This window comes from Augochlora pura, chromosome 11 (genome assembly GCF_028453695.1).
Source record: "Augochlora pura isolate Apur16 chromosome 11, APUR_v2.2.1, whole genome shotgun sequence".
Classification (NCBI taxonomy): Eukaryota; Metazoa; Arthropoda; class Insecta; order Hymenoptera; family Halictidae; genus Augochlora; species Augochlora pura.
The window spans coordinates 10,991,664-11,014,962 of NC_135782.1; the positions used below are offsets into that span (position 1 = coordinate 10,991,664).

At 34.3% G+C, this 23,299-nt stretch overlaps 1 protein-coding gene across 1 annotated transcript in view; it reads left to right on the forward strand.

Moving 5' to 3' along the window:
* LOC144477162 (klarsicht protein-like) overlaps positions 1-23,299 on the forward strand; it is a 126,081-nt gene that overhangs the window by 90,484 nt on the left and 12,298 nt on the right. The window contains exons 12-13 of the mRNA XM_078194650.1: positions 4,841-5,004; positions 9,973-10,174. Coding sequence (XP_078050776.1) covers positions 4,841-5,004; positions 9,973-10,174 — 366 coding nt within the window. The remainder of the gene's footprint in view (positions 1-4,840; positions 5,005-9,972; positions 10,175-23,299) is intronic.

Consider the following 23,299-nt stretch of genomic DNA (forward strand, 5'->3'; position numbering starts at 1 on the left):
TTTTAAAGAACAGAATGATATTTATACTTAATAATTTATTAATAGTAAGTTCCATCGCCAGTCAGACCCGTTAAAGTACGGTAAGGAGTTAACACGTTGAACGCCGCGTCATCCAAATATAGGGCGACACTAATTTCTGACCAATCTTGAAAATTCATTTTTATTGTAATACATTTGAACAAATTGAATTTGACTAGAACGTTTCGGATGCTATAGAGTTCTAATGCCACACCCTATGATAAATATTAACTATCTAGTTTCGCTTCAATTAATTGAATTGTTTTAACTATGTGGAGATTTCAGCGGTCGATTGTCGGCGCTCAATGTGTTAATCTTGTGTCATAAGCGATTATTTTTGAGTATTTGAAATTTAAATTAAATTATATGTATGTATTGCATACGGTTTTACTGTCGTAATAATAATGTTAGAAATAGTGACACGATAGCGATACATTAGTGATACAAGAATAATAAATATATTAATAGTATAGTAATAGTAATCATAATAATAATAGTAGTAGTAATAATAAGAAGAGTAAGTCTTTATAATTGTATTCAAAATAGTGTGGTAGAACATAACCACTCTCTTAACCTCTTTGTTAGTTTCTCTCTTTCTCACACTCTTTTATTTTATTTTCTCTGTTAAGTGAGTCTTTCTCTACCCCTTCTTCTTTCTCTTTTTCTCTTTCTTTGTGTTTTTGCTTTTCCTCTTTCTCTATTAAATCCTTTGTCGTTCTTCCTTTTGGTTTTTCTCTTTCACCCTTTGGTGTCTCTCTCACTTCTCTCTCTCTCTCTCTTTTTCCCTCTCTATTAGCCTCCCTCTTTCTGTTTCTCTTTGTGTACGCACACATCAGCTGCCAGCACAAAGTCACCGCTTTTCACGCGTCCGACCTCTTTGATACCGTGCCCGGAATCACGCCTGTATCCGTCGTTTACTCGTGCTCGGATTTGCATAAATTATTGACGTCCACTAGGAATATCGATTCGGTCCTCTCTGCCGGGCCGAAGCCGTCGCGAGTAGCTCGTGCGGATCACGCCAGGATTGAGCGGCTCGGTCCGAGGGTTGAAGTTTTTATTGGGTCGACAGCTACTTTCGTTAACCCGGGTTAACGTGCGAGATGTGGGCCCTGTGGGACTTACGTGGGACTGTTCTTTTTTTTTTCTCTATTTAACTTTGTTGCAAAATAGTATGTAGTTTAAAAATATTCTTTTTTTATTTGAGACGGTCAGGTAGTCATTATGTACAACTGAAGGAACTATGTTCAGAAATGAAAATGTGGATTTTGATATTGGGTTCATTGTTGGTATCAAACTTTGTTGTAAATGTTCAATATTGAATATAATATTAAGAGGTTAATATTAATAATATTAGGTGGTTATGTTGAGCAATTTTGATAGTAACTTCTACATGATGAAGTTAGTGCTAACTTTTAGCACTTAGTATATATACTTTGATTTCATTAATTTTAAATTATTCATTTTCAATGTGGACAAATGTGAAGTTCGTCATTATAAATAGTATAGATTTGCATTGTGCATTGTGTAAAGAAATGCTGAGTTCCAGCTAGACTGCGTATTTTTGTGCAAAGTAAAAATTGTTCGTATCAACTACCAAATAAAGGAACTAAATAGCAAGTTGATTTCTTCCGTAATAATTGTAATAAAATGAAAATAATACATTCAAGTTTTGTAACTATTACAATCATTCGTCTATTTTAAATTGCAACTACTCAATTTTATCATAAATGCATCAAATCTGCTATATAGTTATAGTACTTGAACGTATGTGTGGCTATTATCTTCTGGTAGAATATAAATTTTATTACCCTCGTCGCTTTAAACATTATTTACAATTACGCAAAAGTCATTATTCGATATTTTTCTTGAAAACCCACTGACAATTGTGGATAATTCTGGTAGAGGTAATAGTGTGAAGTACGAGCAATTAACAAGATGGAGTATATAAGTAGTATACGCCGCTCATGGCCAGGCATAGTTACACTAGCCGAAAAATTAATCGCCACTGTGATTACTTAAAAAGACGGTAAAATTTGTCTATAAAATTAAATTACAGTTACACATTCAGAATATAAGAATCTTATATTATCGTTTTGTGTGTTAAGCAACGTTAATGAATAATATCTTCTATGCAAACGTGTGTTTACATTTGAACTGCTTTTTCAAAATAGTGACAATGTATATATAATGTGACATTATAATTATATATTCTGACTAACTGAACTATACTAGCTTCACTCTTTTGGCTCAGTATATTTCAAGCATCACCAAATTAATCAATCTTTAATAATAAATTTAATAAGTTCTTACTACGTTAATAAATCATAAATTTTATTCGAAATGAAAGTAAGAAATAACTGTTTGAAATAATTGATTTGTAAACTAAATTTCTATTTTAACGCTGTTGTTTCAAAATAATAATAATACCGACTCATTCGAAATAATAGTAATTTCAAATATTTCGTTACTTTTTATTTCGAATATGATAAAAGAAATAATTCTTAAAATTAATATGTAACAGAAAGTCTTTCTTTGTAGAAATTCTTATATCAGTTTGCTTCATGCAAAACACTTTCTTCTCATATTATCGCATAAGAAAATAATCCTCCCATTTTTGCGGAAAATCGAAGAGGCTTGATATTCTTCAGAAAACTGTTTCTTATTATATTAAATAATCATGCGACATTAAAAAGCGACTACAGAAGAGAAAGAATTATGGACAACGTCGCAAACATTGTGGTTATGCTGATAATATTATGGATAGCAGATTGTATGCATCTACGACAAAAACGAGTAGATAAAACACAAAAAGGAGACTATTAAATAAATGAAACAATTCTATTCCGTTATTTAGATCTTATTAAAATAATACCAGACAAGAATAAATATCTATCCAATTCTTGATTCTTACAATCGACGCTTAAAATTTTCTTTTCGCATAAAATATTCCCATGCGAAATGATACATACAAAAATGTTTCATTCTCCACAAATCAAATATTTCTAGCAGAACAGTGAAACCATTCGAACTTTGCTCCCTCTTTCCCAACCGTCCGCGACATTCAATTCAGCCGCGTGATTAGAAGACGGCGTCGCCGCCGCGGAATGCGAGCATGGATCGGGGTCTGGTTGCGTTTGGGATCGGCGTACAATATAAATGCAAGCGGGAAACAGTAGTAAATTCCGTAGTAAATTTCGTTTCGCCGGAAGGAATTACTCGGCGGCATCGCAGAGGACTCGGGGTTCGGGTTGTTGGGTAAGAGACGAAGACCGGCGTGCGATGACCGCAAGGACGAGCTTTTACGAGCTTTCTCGAGCTCTCGTTCTCGTCACGCGATGAGCGGAGAGAAATGACTCGCGGAGGGGTAAGAAGAGTAAGAAGAAGAAGAAGAAGAGGAGGAGGAGGAGGAGGAATAGGGAGGAAGAAGAAGAAGACGCCGAGTCAGGAGGGGATGGAAGAAGAATGAGGAAGAAGAACCAACGGGGGCTCTCGTTTTCGTTCTCTTACGCCCTGCGTCGCCGTCGTAAACCCGGGTTTATTTATGCGGCCCTCGTCGGTCGCCTCCTGTAGTAGCACGACGGGGACGTGACAACGTGACGTGGTTACTCCATCGTCTACCTTGCGCTCTTACAACCCTTATAGTTCAGTTATGCTTTTCCTGATAAACGCACGTTTATTTCTGTACCGATGACCCGGCCCGTCTGGCTTTCTCCGGTCGATGTCGTCGCCCCGGGTCACATGTGAACATGGCCGCGGGGCCGTCCGGGCTGGAGAGTTCGATGCTTCTCGATAGCAGACGATGGAACCGTGACCATAATTTATTACTCGACGATGCGATTAGACCTGCCCGCGCTTTTATGTCATTTATAGATTCTTTCAATTGCGACACAGGGTATCGATCTTTGCTGTAATCGTACTGCGCGGCTTTATGCATTTGCAGTGTGTGTGGATTTGTAAATTACTACTGCAAATTTCTAAGTTCCTATGCAATCTATAAAGCATTGTTATAATTGTAATTATTCTGCAGTTTTTATGGATTTATCGTGTATGCAGCTTTCTTAATGTAACATCTGCAAATTTTTAAATTGTAACGCGACGTGTAAGTTACCTAGATTTATTTACATTTTTTAATTTTCTTTCTACAGTCGTTCTAACATATTTCGTCATAGAAATATATAAACATAATATAAACATAAGTCAAACAATAAATATTAATAGAAGAATAATGCCTATCCTGAACGATTTTGTTTTATTAATTATAAATGGGGTCAGCCCTTAAACTGAATAAGCATATATAATTCAACCGAATAAATAAATATTTAAGAAAAATTGCAAGAATAAGTCAGAAAATCTCAGTTTTAAGCAACAAAAACATATCGATCCTTAAATCGTAGTTATATAAAATCATTTGTATAAAAATTATGAAATATACCATTGCAAAGTAGAGTTCTCAATGACATCCATATTCTTGCATCTTATATTTATATGGAAAAAGAATTATACAAATTCTTCTTAATGTTGTCATGCTGTAAAAAAGTAAATAACACTAGCTACTTTTGAGAGACTGCATATCAATCGTTTGTATTACAAATGCAGAAAATTCGTGCCATATTAACCATATTACGGGATCATTTGGCTGAAAGGATAAATAACTTGGTTCTCGTTGCAAGACACACGCACACATACAGTGGGCTTCATGTTCCTTTGGTCTACTACTGCGACCAGTTTATACATCACCCGCACCCTCCGCCGCAAGAACGGGGCAATCCGTTTGAGTTAGCCGAAGAAGGCAACCACTAAAAATGTATATTTAATGTTCTAGGCCGAGCTGGCTTCGTTGAGGGATCGTAAGACCGCGATGCTGGCGTTGAACGTCTCGACGCACAGACTGATCACCGATCACGATAACATAGCGTCGTTGACCTTCACTACCTTGAAAGATGGCGTGGCGGATTTGTATCGTACCTGGGACGAGACTTTCCAAAAGTAAGTACCATTTCATAGAACAATTGATATCTCTTTTTTTAACGGCTTATATTATAGCGCCATTATAGTGGCTTGTATTATTAGTTATTAAAGTAAGCGATTAAAGTAAAAGTGTATACGTACAGTACACTAAGAAAATATATAGTTAATACTATATATAGCTATGCCAAAAAGAAATTTATTATGAAAAATGGTAATTTAGTTATGAATTATTGAAACGGCTTCGAGTGCAAAGGGTTAACACAATGCGTAAGGTCGACGAAATATCACTTTTTCATGGTTTTTTCGACTCGATCGATAACTAAAATATAAAAATAGTGTACGTAATAAATAGATGTATAAAAAATATATAATAACATTATAGAATACCTTACGTGAATATAATAGCAAAAAGTGCATATACGAGGTCTGTAAATTAAGTAATGAGACTGATTTTTTTTAAATTTTTTATTCAAAAAGTATTACAATTCTATATTGTCACCTTCAGAATAACTTCCTTCTGAGGCTACACAGCGCTGGAGACGTTTCTTCCACTCCTCATAGCAGTGCTGGAACTCCGATACTGGAATAACCTTCAGCTGGTCGGTTACAGCCGTTTGAATGTTTTCGACTGTCCCAAAATGATTTCCCTTGAGGTGATTTTTCAACTTTGGGAAGAGAAAAAAGTCACAAGGACTCAAGTCAGGCGAATAAGGGGGCTGAGGAGCCACAGGAATGTTTTTACTCGCCAAAAACTCGTTTATTGAAAATTCTGTGTGACAAGGAGAATTCAAACGGCTGTAACCGACCAGCTGAAGGTTATTCCAGTATCGGAGTTCCAGCACTGCTATGAGGAGTGGAAGAAACGTCTCCAGCGCTGTGTGGCCTCAGAAGGAAGTTATTTTGAAGGTGACAATATAGAATTGTAATTCTTTTTGAATAAAAAATTTAAAAAAAGTCAGTCTCATTACTTAATTTACAGACCTCGTATGCATCGTATAAAGTGTTTCTGGAGCGCTCGTAAGGCATTAAGTAATAGATAAAGTTTGAGAATTTATATTTATAAATTGCTACTAAATAAATAATTTAGGTTCTTCCGAGATAATGCAAATGCAAGTTCCAGCTTTGCCATCTAATTTTTTTAGTACTTAACGATGTTTCGGAGAAAAATTTTTATAATGAAAAAGCTACTTTATTTGAGCTCAGACGTCCTCCCCATTTCTATATTGTTAAACATTTTTGGAACACCCTTTATATATATAAAATTGTATGACTCATATGACAATTACGCTTTCAATATTTTTTAAAAAATAAATAAATTTGTGATTGTTACAATCATTTCGAAACGTTGTATGACAATTTTCTGTGATAAGTCAGTATCACCAGTCGAACGTGAAAAATTAATTCACAGGTTCTCTTTCACATTAAAAGCCATGGTATGTCATAACGCAAAAAGATTCGCAGCGTAATAACAACCCATAGATAGGACTTTTCGGTGGATCGAACGGTCTGTGACAGCTCGAGGAGGAAATCGATGATCAGCAGTTAATAATAATCTGGATTCACGTGCGTCGTCCGCGTTCAGTTTCTCTTCCCGACAACAAGCGTGTGTTTATCGAGCCCCGAGCCGCCGCGTGGAATAGGTGGTTTAGGATCATTGACTGACCGTTCTCTGGCCGGCGTGTGACGTTCGGCAAATATTATGAGAGGCAATGAAGCCTCCAGAGCAAACACCGGGAGAACCCGTGGACACCGTCGACATCGGCACCGAGGGCTCTCGGACCTTTCGGGATTTCGACCCGTGTCACGGGATTACTAGTTTTAGCCGGGATCGACCGTTTAATCTTGGCTATTTCTAAAACGTCCGTCGAAAGGAAACGATTTTCTAACAGGCTCCGGCGGTATTATTTATATTATTTATGCAATTATTATATAGTCTTTGAACGAATTTCGAAGGCAGGCGTTTTATGAGAATCTGTTTGGCTGCCATTAGTCATCGGCGTAATGGAGCTACGGGTGTTTATACGTTAACAATATACTATTTTCATTTAATATTTCTTCATTAAATCAGTTTAAAATTAATGTGGACAATAGACAGTTTATAAAAATCTGATTGATTGCAGTTAATAGCAATTTTAATACTCGAGCGGCGAGAGGATTTTTCTGGCAAGAATGTGAGTTAGTGTGGTTAGAATCATTTATAATTTTATTTAACAATACTTTTCAATATATTTGGTAATTTCTTTCTTTCGGAGATGTTAATTTTTGTACAGGCTTTAAGGAAACATGTGACAACTTCGATTAATTCTCAGAGATTAGTTATATATTTATATATATTTAGAGTATATAATTGTATTCTGGTTAATTTATTACATTATAATCAAATGAGTTAGGAAGACAATTTTTGATACAAAAATCGTGATGCGTGATTGCTTCTACTAATAGCTATAACCAAGCCATGAATTTTTATATACTTATTACAATTATTAAATAATAGTCGTAATAGATCCACACATTTTTATACATTAATACTATTGTTTCCATTTAATATGTATTTATTACATTATCCTTAAATAAATATGGAAGACTAGTTTTATAATAAATATTTATCGGTTCACAATTAATAATTGTCATAACAGAGCCACAAATTTCTATATATCATCAGTATTATATTTACTTAATATGCTATTATAATATCATCATCATTTAAATTAAAGCAGAAATAAGGCATTATATAAAATTTTGCGTCGATGTTTAATTTATAAATTAGTGACAGTAGCCATAACGGAACTATAAACTTTGATGATATATTTTATAATCGTATGTTCAAATTGGTCAATATTTGTTTATCAGATGAGACGTAAAATGGCTACGCAGTTAGGAGCAAAAAACATGTAGCAGGCGGTCAGATTTTAATTGCCGTATGAGTACTTGATTCCCCTGTCTGATGGGGGTCTAACCCATGCATAGGGATTTACCATTGACCCACTGGGGTTTTACAAGGATCCTGCTTGTCGAAAGCTCCCTCGAAATTCCTATCGTTGATATGGACACACGATTCTTGCGTATTACTGTAGAGTAATACTTTTTGTAACGTATACTTTTGTAGAAAATATTTAGACTTATGAGAGATCTTTTTACTTCGAAGATATTTACTATTTTTGCAAGGGTGATATATATATTTTCAAAGCTGTTATAAATTTGTTAATAGAACAGAAAACGAAATGCATTCTAGAAGTTTATTAATTCTTTTGAATGAAAATATTGAACCATTTTAGTTTATTAGATGTATTAAATATTTTTATGATGTATTAAAAATTTTTAAACAGAAAAAACATACACAGTTCAATTTTACAATTCTCATAATACTATTCGATGCCCTTTATACTACCCAGATTAAAAATATGTCTATTAAAAAGATTGAAAATGTTCTAATTTAATATTCAAAATATACAAACAATATAAGATTTATTTACATAAAAGAATATCTTCTTTAGATAGGAGAAAAATTTATCAATAAAGTAAGCTTAGAATTTAAATATTTATCGACCTATGTTCATAAAATTTTTAGCTGACGTATCGTTTATATGAAACTATAGACAGTTTATAACACAATTGGCAATAAAACTATCATCAATGTTAATAATTCATTCGTAATTATTTGCTGAACGTTTATCGAGTTAAATGAATTTTTTCATTTAGTATTGTTGGTCGCACGAAAAGATTGCGGAATAGTCTCGCGACAATTGCGTACACATATGGGGATGCTATGATTGTCCATGGATAAAGTGTTTTTATTTACCGATAATGCCATCGGGTGAGCCTACTAATAATTCGACGCCACCCTGTTTGCCGAGAGGCGCTTCGCCTTCGTGCCACTTTTTATTATGTTTACCCGAGTTGCGATTTTTCCATTCAATTTCGTCATCGATTCTGAGAATGGGAAGCAACTAATGTTTGCCGAGCGCCTTGAATCTATTTGATAGGGTTTCACTTCGCACGTAGACGTGCAATCTCTAATCCAATGCTATAACTATTTCATACTTTTGAAAAAACTTCGTTTAAATATAATAGTAAAGTAATTCAAATTATGCAACAATATTAGACGATTATATTTGATTGATAATTTTTTTGATTGATAATTTGATTGTTAACAAGTCAATCTATTTTTGTATATTTATTTCATATTATTGTATTTAATTACGATTTACCATTAATTAATTACTTATATACTATTCAATTTAAATTAGTAGTATATTAAAAAATGCATACATAATATATTTGTAGTGTCTTTTATTTGCTTATGTGTCACGATCGAAATTTGACAAATCTTAAATACTTACGGGGAAAATTTATTTCATAATTATATGCGGTCATATACTATTTTAGTTAGTGAACTTATAAATAATTTGTTACTTTTATTTCCCTATCACTGGATTGCGGATTTTAATGAAAAATAAAGATTGTCTGCTTTAATCTCGAGATACAGAAATTACTAAAATATTTTTTTCTTACTTATACTTTACTTACTCAATACGTATACTTACTTATACTTATATGTATACTTACTTATGCTTTCTTACTTATGTCGTATACTTATTGTTTCTAAAAATTTCGAGAAATTAAAATAATATACTTATTCAAAAGTAATTTGCTTATCGAAACGAAATCAAATTTCCCATACTCGCTACTGCATAAACATAAAAGTGATTCACTTACAAAAGAATCAAATTTGGCGTATTTACTATTGTATCAACACAAAAGTAATTCACTTTTTGGAACAGAATCAAATTTGGCACACTTAATATTGCATAACACAAAGCCAAATGTTCTTGCACGAGCGATGACACGAATGACGTAATAACAAACCCAACTGTTTAAGTACGAAATTCTTATCTTCGCCGTAATGACCCTACAATTTGCATAGTTGGTTCATTAAACGTATTAGTCCGTTCATTACCTTAAACCGTGGTTTGTGTGTCTTTCCAGGGGCAATCAACAATTGTGCGCTCTACAAGCCGTCCAACAGTTTAGTATTCGTTTGGCAGAGCTACAAGGCGCGTTGCGAAGGGATAAGGATACCCTAGCAGTTTTGAACGTCGCCCTCCAGGCTGGAGCCACATCCGAGGTAGCTTCATCGGTTCGTCACGTCGCCAGGCTACTGTCCGAGAAGCAGGACATCAGTTGTCAGGTAAGATGGAATCCTCTCTATCACTTCTTAACAAAAGTATATCATCGGAGGAGACTTTATCTGTCGTATTAATTACGGAAGAGAAAATGCAATGACAATACTTTTTTATATTATTTCTGAACAAGTGCATATATCGTTATAGTAATTTTTAGAGGAAGACATTGCGTAATTTAGATAGATTTATTTGTGTATAACATTATAGGCAAAATTACAATTTTCTATTTTAAAATATTTTGGGGGAAATTATTATATTAGTAAATAATGTTATAAAATTATAACATTATAAGTTATAAGTTTATATGAATCATATTAAATGCATATTAAGTGTATACTGAATGCATACTGAATAGATATTAAATACGAACCGAATAAATACTTAATACATACTAAATACGTACTAAATAGTTTAACAAATTTTATAATAAACAATTTAACAGATTCTGCTTAAACAAATTTTTCAAATTTGGTACGTATTAAATGTTATAATTAGACATTGTGCAACTTTTTATTTCCATAGAGATTATACTTTAAAACTAAAATAAAAATGCTATAATAATAGTACTGTTGTCTCCATAGTAGTATTACAGTAAAGGATTCTTACAATAAACAACGTTGCACTCAGATGACATTGTCCACACTTTAAATAATTTATAAAGGAAAGATACCGAATAGTTACGATACAAGTCTGTAGTCTTTGTTAATATTAAAACAGAGTTCGAAGAGCGTTCGATGAGATTGTTGTATAGAACACGAGACAAAATCAACAAAATTTCGAGTCAAACATTCCGAAACGCATGAAGTCGTTTGACGCGTTTGCGGAATGACCAGTTTTAGTATACTATTCGATTCAGTCAATGATGCGTTGTAAGTATCGCGGGAACGAGTGAGACCGGTAATCGTGGAAAATGGTTCGACGATAAAGTTTTTCAGTGCTGCCATGAAAAGCGTCGAAAGTGATTTCGCCAAGGCAGCGGAAATATGTCGTAACTGTTTTATTTCATGAACATCTGGTCTTCCATAGGGAGAAACGCAAATTCGTTGATTGTTTATTCGATTACGCTCTTGATATTAAATTTTGTTATGTTATAAAAGTTGCAGACCTGCTACGATACACAAAATATTTTAATTGAACTATATGACCTTACGATCGCAGTATTTATATTTAATCACACCTTCAATACTTAATGATGTGTACACACGCGATTATGAATTGAATATCATTTTATATTTAATATCGCACACTTTTAGTATTAAATACAAAATAAATACACATTTTCTACTGTAAATTAAAATTAGGAAACTAAATTATCTATACAGTGAGCTGGCATTTTTTAACCACATTAAACGTGTACATTGCCCGTAAATTAGAGATAAAACGAATTGATTTTCTTAAACCGTAATGTACATGTACACTGTCCATTTATTGTATGTGACGATTTATTTATATATAACATTATGGAGAGATATAAAATATAAAATACAAAATTCCAATTTTTGTTTTAAAATATTTTGAATAGAATTATCGTGTTATTAAATTAATTATCATCGTATTATTATGTATTTGTTTGAATCAAATCAAATACATATTAAATACATACTAAATACATACTACAATAAATGCATACTAAATAGATACTAAATACATATATAAATAGATGAACAATTTTGCGTGAATTCTTTCTCAAATTTGATACCTATCAAATCATTATTTTTCTCGAACCACATTGTTCATGTATGCTGTTCGTTTATTATACGTGTCGATTAGAAGAATCGAGAATCGACTAAAGGAAAGGAATCCATGGGCAAGGTCCACCAAATGACAACCCCGGCGAAACGTTTTGCATCGTGTTCTCCACGTCTTGGTTCGGATAATGCCTATTCTCAGCTGTACACTCGGTCCTTTTCGTCCCTTTCATACTTTGATCTCTCATGCCTTTTCTCCTTTATTTCGCTGCTACGATACCTATTACAGCGCCTACGTCGTTCTCGCTCTCTCTTTCTCTCTCTCTCTCTCTCTCTCTCTCTTCGTTTCTCTCTTTCCCCTCTGTCGAGCCGCGGACGAGATTGCTTCGGACCTTCTTCACGCATCAAAACCATTTGGATGTTAGATATATGCCAATGAAACTACCTTCCTCGCGTTTTCCTTCCTCCGATTGGTGAGAGAATGCTCTGTCGGCAGGTATTAGATAGCTAATGATGGGAACGGGGATGGAATTACCTTGCGATCATTTTAGTAACTGATTCGGCATTAACTTTGTTGAAAATTTGTTTCTAAATAATGAGAAATATTGATTTTTTTTACTTTTATTGTGTACAATATTTTAACTTGGCTTTGCTCGATTTCATTTACTGTGTCTTATACTATATTTAAAAAATTAAATAATATCATATACAATTATCAATTTGTAACTTCCCTGTTATTAACTTTGTTAATATTGTCGTTGTTCACTGTATTGCGAAAATGAGGCAAGTTTAACTTGTGCAAAATTAATACGTCTCATGACTTTATTAAAAGAATAAAATCTCTTTAATGTGCTATTGAATAATATTATGTAATTATAGTTATACAGTCCATTTTTGTCAGAAGCGATAAATGATATCTGCTGATCTTCGTGTCAAATAAAAATATTCTGTATTAATTGTACGACACATAAGTTACATCAAAATGTCTTTCTTTATTTGATATTATTAATAAATTGACGAGAATGTGAGAATATTTTTAAATTTATCTAATATCTTAGTTGCTTGGTATTTCATCTATTCAGCCATTTACATCATAAATTGTTATAAATATTTTGTATTTGATTCTATTGTTATGAATATTTATTATAGTAAGAATTATAATAATATTATTATAGTAAGAATATTCTTAAATTCACCCAATGTCTTCACTGTTTAATATTTCACCCAGTTATTTTTATCACAAGTTATTATATATATTTCTCTATTTGACGCTTTCAATAAATTCAAAAGAACATAACAATATTTTTTAATTCATCTAATGTCTTTCTGTTGCTTGCTAATTCGCCTAGTTGCTTTATTAACCCCTTACCGTACTATTTTCTTCATAGTTACAAGGATGGGCACTTTTTCTATTGTAATAATTTCTTAGATATTAAAGGAAGAATATTTATTCCGTTTGTTTACGTTTAATTAAATGGTTAAAAGACAGAATTTTATTCTGGCATAAAAGAGCGGAATAACATTTATACTTAACACGATATTAACCCTTTGCAGTCGGAGCCATTTTAACTCGAAATCCAAAATATTTCTTCAGGCTCACCGTGTTTCCATTTTATATAACCTGGAGCATTTTATACATTATAAAATTGAATTTTATGACTAATATAACAGATAATAGCTTTTAAAAATTTGTGAAACATTAGTAAATTTGATAAAGATTATTTTGAAACGTGGCATGATCATTTTTAGAGGCGCCTGACAGTCGCCATTCGACCGCAAAGGGTTAATAGAAATCTCTGTGACGAGCCAGACTAACCATACCTAATATTTTTCTACCAACCGTTTAACACTAGATTGCCTAAGCAAGTCATTTTGACTGCTTTTCAATTTCAATTAGAAAAATAATTATGTAAATAATGACACAGCTTCTTATAATTTTGTGACTTTTTCTACAACATATAAATGCGTTTATTAATCATTGTTGTTGCCCCCCCCCCCTCCTTCATTTCCGATTTATATATGTGTGTTATACCTATATTGCCGAAAAGCAGTCATTTTCCCGTCTTCAAGTTCCCGTCTTTCTAGTGTTAATAACGAATTGTATACACGTTCTCTTCTTCATTTCTACAGTGTTTCATCCAATCTTAACGTAGCCAAATGTTATTGGTTGCGAACGCGCACCTGTTGGCAACCACCGTCGTACCACCAATAATTCGATTCGCGTTTTATCATCCGCGATTCCCAATTCGAAAACCACGGTAAATCGTTTAACCGATATTCCCACGGCATCCTTGATTTTCAATCGGTTAGATAGCTGCTAGTAATTATTCAACGTCCTTGGATGGGATAACGGTTCCCGTGGGTATCGCTTGTGTGCATAAAACCATTTCCCCGCTTAGATTGGGTGAGTGGAAGGGCTCTGGGGATACGGCTGTTCCGAGGAAGGCGAGATTATAAGGCGAATCATGTTTATTGGTTCGACTTCTGCCACGCGGCGAGAAACTTCTTCCGAGACCTGCTCTCTTTTATCTTTTTATCTCCTTTTCTGCTGGCGGGAGCGTGTCGCAAATCATTCTTTCCTACGACGTTGAATTTCTTGTTGTTGTGGGAGATATATTTTTCTCTAAACCTCTGAAATTATATTAATATCGTTAAAAATGTTTCCAACAAGTGTTAAATCTCAGCAAATATTTCTTCAGAATTTAGTTTGATTATTTGCAATTTACCTGATGTTACTGTTTTCATTTGTTTCTCTGTTGTCCAATTATTTTCTTTTTTCCATAATGATATTTCTGCCATGGATGACACAATTTGGCACCACGTGGCGATCAGGCGTTAATCTCTTACAAAATATACGAATGACTTTTACTCAAATGAAGTAATTCCATTGTTCACCCAATGAAATGTGACTCGTTAAAATGATTGAAATATTTATTAACTTTCTGAAATAAATTCATCAAAAACTTCACTGATTTTAGAAATGTAATTTGCACATAAAATGTTATATTACTTTTAATTTCGTTTTCCTTGGCGAAAGTAAATAGTGGTCCTAGACTCTCAAACTGCTGTAGTTGTAGGTTAGGGGAGCCAATTGCGGTGCTCTGTTCGCAACCTTCAGGATTTCGTAAGGACTTAAGGGTATATTTTAAAGTTTGCTGATATAAGTTTTCCCATGGCACAAATGCCAAATAATTTTTCAATATTATAAGAAAGCCTTTGATTTACAAACATAATTACTGTGCCTCTATTATTGTACTTCTCCTCCTAAATACTCTGCTTTAGTTATTGCACTGAATACTGTGCTTCAACTACTGTGTTATTTCTCTCTAAAAACAACAATTTAGATATGTAATCACTGTTTTGTTTTTTCGTAATATTGGTACATTATACTAACAAATTAATATACCTAGAACGATTTATTTTACTGAATTTTTAATCGTTCAGTATTATCTTAAGCTCTATCATAAGTTTACCAAACATGTCGTGAATTCATCATCAAGAAATTAAAATAGTGTTTCTGCAAAATGTTTAATTTTAACAAATAACTTGAAGGTATACACGAAACACAGTAACTGAATCTATCACCCTATATTTGCATAAACAAATTCGACGAGCGCCTCCATCGATTAGAAAGGCAGTATTTATGAAGTCGTCGAAGCAATGACTCCATCGACTTGAGTTTCCCGGAAGGACCGTACGGCGAGGGTAAGAAGGGGTCAGATTAGAGGGTACGTTTGACAGATGACACTTGTCGATATCGTGTTTCGGTTAAACGCCATCGCATCCCCCTATTTCCAACATATCCGTCTTTCATTTGCATATAAAGTAAATCTCTCGGCAAGCTTGGCTCTCGCGCCGGTTCTCCGCTTTATGGACTTAAGGAGAGAAGTAGCTCGAGGTGAAGCAGGTGGCAGGTTTGTTATCAGGACTTCCGATTGGCCTGGCCCGAGCCCGCCTTTGTCGGGGAAAACGTGGACCGCCCAACCATACGATATTTCCACGTCAACGTTGCTCATTTTTTCTGCTACGCGATTAGAATAACTGGTCCCCGCAGCCGTCTCCTCGTTGCCTTTTCGTTTCCACGTTTCCGTCTTCGCGTTTAAAATCCTTTCGAAATATCGAGATCTAAGAATTTGCTGAAATAAGCTCCGTATTTCGTTAAAGAATTCTTGCCGAGTAGGAAAACAAAGCGACTCCGAGATGGTCTTGAAATTAACTGCATTATGCGCAGATGAAAGGCAAATTGTGTTTTTCTGTAGTAACGACTGTAATGAAATATAATTATAATAAAATATAATAATAAATATATCTTCTTAAATTGAGAGGTACATAGTGACTTTCTGAAGGGAGAGGTTTGTTCGAGAAATTTTATTTGTTGGCACGGATATTAGTTGATCGTATATTTTTGAAACAGTATTTGTCTCATTTTGTGTTTTACTTGACTATTTGTCACATTTTTTTCTCTTCGTGGTGACAACCAATTGATGGAGTATCATTTTGTCATTTGCAAACAATGAAACTTGTTTTATTTAAATTTTATCTTATCTCGCAACTGCATTTTCAACGACGCAGTTCCCAATGTTAACTATTTATGTTCCTGTCACAAAACAGAGTTATTGAATTAAGAAAAGACAAAATCTATTATATGAGATATCAAATGAATCCCTAGAAAATTTGAAATTTAACCCTTAACTTTTAACCTAAACTGGTACTATGATTTAAAGAAAATTACTGATATATAGTGGTTATGATAGATGCTGAATAAAAAGTGCAAAAAGACGTGTTAATTTAATTCAGCCATTTTATTTTACACTTAGCTAATGTATAAAATAATAAACATATGGAATAAATATTTGCTAGAAAATAGAATGGAACTACAATAACGAGGTCATTTGTAACTAGACATAGCTATAACATAGAATAATGAACAAATTCAAAGAAACTAAAAATGTTGATATGTTACCTACAACTTATTAAACTTACGTAAAGAAGGAAGAATATTCTGGTTGGTTCATTTATCTTTGTGTCGATTAATCACTGATCAATCAACGATTGACGTACAAATATTGTTACCAAACTGCAGACTTTATGCAGTAGACAACAATGGGCAAATGAGAATAATGAAAAAGTATCAAATGACACAGAAAATTTATATTTCGCGTGAATATCCACCATCTAATTATCACAGTCTCCTCTATCCCAAACCGTAAACGCTAAAACCCATGAAATCGGAACATCAACCAAGTTCGCAAACTAATCACCGCCGAGCCAAAAATTCTTCCAAATTACAGTCTCGCAGAATTCGTTTCTAAAAATTCGAATTTCCATAACTGTCGTCGTTGCGACAACAATAAACTCGCTTGAATAATTTATGAAGATATTGAAGGTTGCGGGCGCGTAACGTCGGCCGTTATCTCCTAAGAAAGAACAAGCAACGTCAGCGATACGGGCCGCCGACATTGAAAACGTGGCCGAAGCGGCATCGGTAACGAGTGAATTAGCAAAGTCCCGGGCACTAACTCAGAAGCGACAGGGAACGGGAGAAAAACCGGCTGGAACAAACAGTCGGCGTCGGAACTTCCAATTGTCCCCGCGCTTATTTCGCCTGTCGGGAAGACGTATGGCCCGCGACACGATATTTTTACCCTAACAAAAGGTAAGCTGCCGGGAGAGCAACCCTCGCGCGTTACCCGCCGGTCTTCGTTCCTCGTTCGCCGCTACGTTTTAACGTATTCAAAGTCCCGTCAAGACGCGGGAACAATCCGCGGCGCCTCTCGGTTTCGCCGATCTACAACACTCGGGGGGATAATTTCATGCACTCGACATTACATCTTTCTTGCCTCGGCACTCCTTTCCGATACGACCCTTTAACCGGCGGAACGGAGGAAACGAGACGGCGCTTCGACAAAAGTGTTCGACATTATGGATCTTTCTATTCTATCCTTGTCTCTCACTCATCCGATCTTGTCTCTTTATTTTCCATTTCTTCTAATTTTCTCCGTTCCTTCGATATCTCCCTATCTCTTCGTATCTTTCTTTCTATTTTTCTCTTTTAGCTCTGTAATATTATTTTCGCTCCTTATATTTGTTTCCATTTCTTTTTCCATTCTTCTTTCTTTAGTCTTGCCTTTTTCTTTGCTTCATTACTTACATTTTTCTCTATTCTTCCTTCTACTTTTCTCTCTTTTTAGTTCTGTTTCTTTGTCTTCTCCACTTCTTACGTTCCTTTATATCTTTCTTTCTATTTTTCTCTTCTTAACTTTGCCTTTCCATTTTCTTCATTCTTTGCACTTTCCTCTATTCCTCTTTCTATTTCTCTCTCGTTTTAGCTCGCTCTTCTTATCTTCTTCGTTCCTTGTATGCTTCTCTATTTTTCTTTCTATTCTTTTCTCTGTTCTACTGTGATCTTTTGTTTTCTTCATTCCTTACGTTTTTCTCTATTTTCCTTGCTGCTTTTCTCTCTTTTAGCTCTGTCTTTCGATCTTCCTTTCCTGTTCTGTTCTATTTTCCTCTATTTCTTTATAGTCTACACTCTTCTTTTGTATTTTGTCTATTTTCTGTCTTCTTTTACCTACATCTGTCTTTTTTATGCTTGTCTCTTTCTTCTTCTACCGTTCTTCTACTTTTGTCTATTTGTTTTTATTTTTCTCTATTTTTTCTTTACTTTTCTCGGTTCTTCTCTTTTTCTGTTCTCCGTCTTCTTCTCTCCATATCTATCTTTCTCGATTTCTCTTTATCTCCCCTATCTTCATCTCATTTTCCTTCTATTTTTCCCCGTTTCTCTTCGTATCCACATCACTCGCTCCGAGGTATTCCGATTGGTCCGATTAAAAGGGTTGCCTCGTGATATGGAACGGCGATAGTTCCGCCGGCACTGCTGATTTTCTGTTTCTGTTTGCTCCTTTTTGTTTGCGAATCGCTGGATCAATTATATCGGCTGCTTCGACGAGTTTCCGAAAGTGCTTGGAAGTTAACCCTTTATGTTCGGCTGCCCCTTCACTGAAGACGTAACAAGACTGCTGATAATTATGGTAATTCGATAATTAAACCCTTTCTGTGGAACTCGCTTCTCGGTTGCAATAATTACGACTTCTTCGACCGTGTTTCCTTCGAAGCAAAATTTTATTTATTGTATGTTTACGTTTATTCGAGTGCTTGAATATTGATAATAAGTGAACGCTATTTAATTACGATTTGATGGGTAGAATTGACTTCGTGGAAGATATCTTTGTATTGTGTCTGACAAGTCGTGAACATATTGCGGAGCTTTTTGCAAAATAAATATTTTGCGCGCTTAGTTGCAAGAAACAGGAATTGCAGGAATATTTATTTCGGTTTTGAACAATTTTAACAAGTTCTAATTAATATAGAGAAATTGTGAAAATTTTTCAATAACGTAATTTTATCTACTCGTTTTTGTTATAAGTGTAAACGTTTTTATTATATATTCTAAGATTTATGTTTATTAACCTCTTCGGCACGGCTGGATTTTGCGCAAACAAAGTTTTCATAACTAAATTACCATTTTTCTTAATATATATTTTGTCCGTGTAGCTATATTTCGTATTAATTATATATATATATTATTTTCTTAGACATACACACTTTCACTTTAATCGTTTACTTTAATAATTAATAAAACAATTGAGTGAAGCACGAAACATTCATGAAAGCCACTATAGTGGCGCGTCATGCCTAAGAGGTTAACCTGTAAATTCTAATATTTATGTATATTAACCTGATCTACTGATGTGTTGAAGTGAAAAAATATTGAAAGTCAACCCTAATCAAATATACTGGAGTCGGTTACTGTAAAATAACCAATTGTTGTCGGGCCTTCTGTCCATCTCCAAGCATAATTAACTTAATACTTATCGAATAAGGCGTATACAATTTTTAACTTCAAAGATAAACAAAATAAAGAAGAGGAGAATGTTATACGTCTTATTCGACAAATATAAAATTCGTCATGTCCAAAAACTAAGCAAAATCACAGCAAATAATCACCTTACAGTAACTGGCTTCACTACTCTGTTACTTATGCCTTTTACATGAACATATAATTCCACTTTTCAATTATCAATATTTAAGCATTGCGATAAAGGTTGGCATACAATAAATATAAATATATTGTCTCTTCTAGATATCTATCAACGTTAATGAAATCTTGATCGGTGTACCTGCGAAAGAAATCGCATTGGATTACTACGTAGCAAAGTTAAACACAAAAATAACAAATTTAAACTAGCATAAACTCGAAGATAATAACCGATTTGACTGAAAATGTTAATAGAAAACCCTCGGACAAACTAAACCCTACGATCTCCCCTGTCCGCATCTCCTAGCATCGACTAGCGTATGCACCCACGGGAAATTCGACAGCAATCCTTTTCGGAAAGCTTTGAAAAAAATGGCGCTCCACATTTTCGACGTGCTATCCCGCCCGGGATCGGTATCCTCGAGTTTGCGGTGCCCGGTGTATAGAGGAGGTCCGACGGTCGGTCGTCCCGGTGTATTTTCCGAAAAATTCTGCGCACGTCCATCAGCGAAGGTGCACAAATAGCCGGTAAATCGGCAACCGCTCCGACGAAGAAAGAACGCTCGGAACAACGGTCAGGCAAACATTCCGTATCGAGGTTTTTACGGTGCTCGGGGCGACCGGAAGTGCTAATCAACCGGTTGTCTCTCGGCTTCTAGTCCGCGTAGAGAGGACACACGGCCCGGTCGCGAACGGTCGTGAACGGTCGTGTCCGCTCGCGCTACGACCGGCCGGCGGACCCGATCCACCGCTGATATTAAATTTGTATTTTTACGCTGATTCCACGGCCCATTGCCGTACGTGAGGCGAAAGGGAATCGTTCGGCCGATTAACGATCCGTGCTCCCCGGGGAGTCGGTTGGCTCTCTCCGTGCTCCGGGGGCCTCCGCTGGCGCGACTCGGACGTGTGCGATCCTTGAAACTCGCACCTCGCCCCCTTTACGTAACCCGCTAATATTTTATTTAATGCCCATCAAAATTTATGGATTTCTCGCGGCAACGATCGCGGCCCTCGGAATTTAATGTCCGGTCGGAAGCTCCTACGGATCGCGTTACAACACCGGAACAATGCGGACGATGGTTAAGGCTTGATTAAAGATGCAGCCGGCTCTCGTTGCTTTGTGACCGATAGAATAGGAAGAGTGTCTCGGGGCGACTGCTTCGGTGTTTTTCTACCATGGGATAGCGAGATCGAGGAGCGTGGTTTGCGCTTTATTGTAGATAAGACCAGTTGATTTGTTATTTTTGTTTATTCATTAACGGTTCTAGTGTTAACCCTTTGCCCTATAACATCATGTCAGAATTCTCATGAAGATCTTCAACATAATCTACTAAACATGTATTGTATTCGCATCTCTTAAATTCCAATTAAATTTTAACCATCTACCATTAATATCTAACACGTTAAACGCTGCGTCAGTCAAATATGGGTGACACTAATTTCTGACCAATTTTGAAAATTCATATTCACGATTAATATCTTCTGTATATAAATATTTTGAGTTAAAATTTTGTCGTTATTGTCGTCATTATTATTATTGCTACTATTATTACTATTACCTTACTGTACTTTTATTTCTTAAACAAACAGCAGATGATAACAAGCTTAATGAGAAGTGATGAAATTATGAAATAACCTTAGTCCCTCCGTATTACATAAGAATGAACTATAATTTAAAGAGGAAAATTGTACTTACCCTTAAGAAGCATGAACAAAAAATGTGTCTCATTATCGAATAATCATTTAACGTAGTCAGATCGATTCTCGTTTGTCTTGTAGAAAAGTCAGTGACGATATCAGATAGAAACAGAAGACTTAGAATTAATAAATAATTAACCGTATAATTTTTCAAAAGCCAAGAAGCTAAAAAGCTTTTTACAATTATCTCCAATAATTATTTCAAATATTATTCCAAATAATTTTAAATTAAAATTACATATTATCTAAAATAGTATTTTATATAACGTTATTTAACAAGTAATCACAGGCATGGATATATTTGTAATATAAAATACTGTGTTACTTTAAATTATATTTGAAATATGCTTTGATCTGTTTAGAAAGACTCTTCTAACGGAAAATATAGAACTAATTTCTTAATTAATGTATTTATTGTAGTAGAAAGGGTGGAAAGGCTAAATGAATTTAGTTTTGGCGTTCTTATAAAGTGAGACACCTTAGTGTCACTCTTTTGCGTCTGCTTACCCTTTAGGCCATTACATTAGTTTCATTCCTGTCGCCAAGTCCTAATTATACTTCGCAATCGAATTAGACCGTTCTATTTATAAGGTCGTGTTGAAATGATTTAGCATAGCACATAATCTTTCGACTGCTTAATTACAAAGTTGATCAAACTATCTATATATTTGTATTGCTAGTATTTTTCGTGCCGTCGTAATAATGAAATATATTTATCGAATTTTAAAATTCTTAAAAATCTTACAGAAAACGACATTAATCTTTAACTAGTAATAATATATAAATATGTATTATGTCTGCGACAATATGTTTGCAAGCCTAAAATCATTTCTAACAAGGAAACGTTCGTATCATTGTTAATGACAAGTTTAAATGACATAAATGACAAGTTTACAGTTCTAAAGATTTTTAGCGACTTTTATTGCTATATATTGTATATATCTAGCGATAAAAACTGCTTGTATAAATTTCTCATAAATGTGTTTTTATAATTTTAATAATCGTAAATTAAAAAATCGCAAACCTAGTGTTAAAGAATTCAAATAAAATCCTAGCGTAAAGGATTGAAAATTAATTCAAATTATTTTGCGAATTGTGAAAATTAATAAATTCATTATTTGATTTTGACAAATCATATGAACATAACATGGGAGTTCACAGATTCTCATTTATTATTTATAGATTCATAGATTCTTATTTATTATTTATTTCTTATTCTACAAAAACAGTTCCAATTTTGATCAAACCGAGTTGAAAACCTGAATGAAACGATTTTGATCAAACCAAGTTAGAAACAATTTCGTTCGAACCAAGTTGGAAGTCAGAATCGAGCGAATTTGATCGAGCCAGGTTAAACATAATTTTACCAAACTTGAAACTCAATTTGAATTACAGCAGAGAAAAGAAACCCGAGTCTGTTTTAATCTACAGGGTGTGTCGAAAGTAGCAAAGATGATCGCTGTAATAAATCCCGTCTTTTAAATCTCATGTTACGAAATAATTCGTTTCAATTTTGTTCGTTAAGTTTTATAGTCTTTGGCGCGATAAACAACATGTTAAAATTCAGAATCAATCGATTTTTATAAAACCGGATTAGAAAAAAGAACCTTCTTATCGAAAAACGTGAATATCGCGTGCGGCGATATGTAATACTATATATATATATTATTTTATATATTACTTCATATATAATGAATCTTTATATA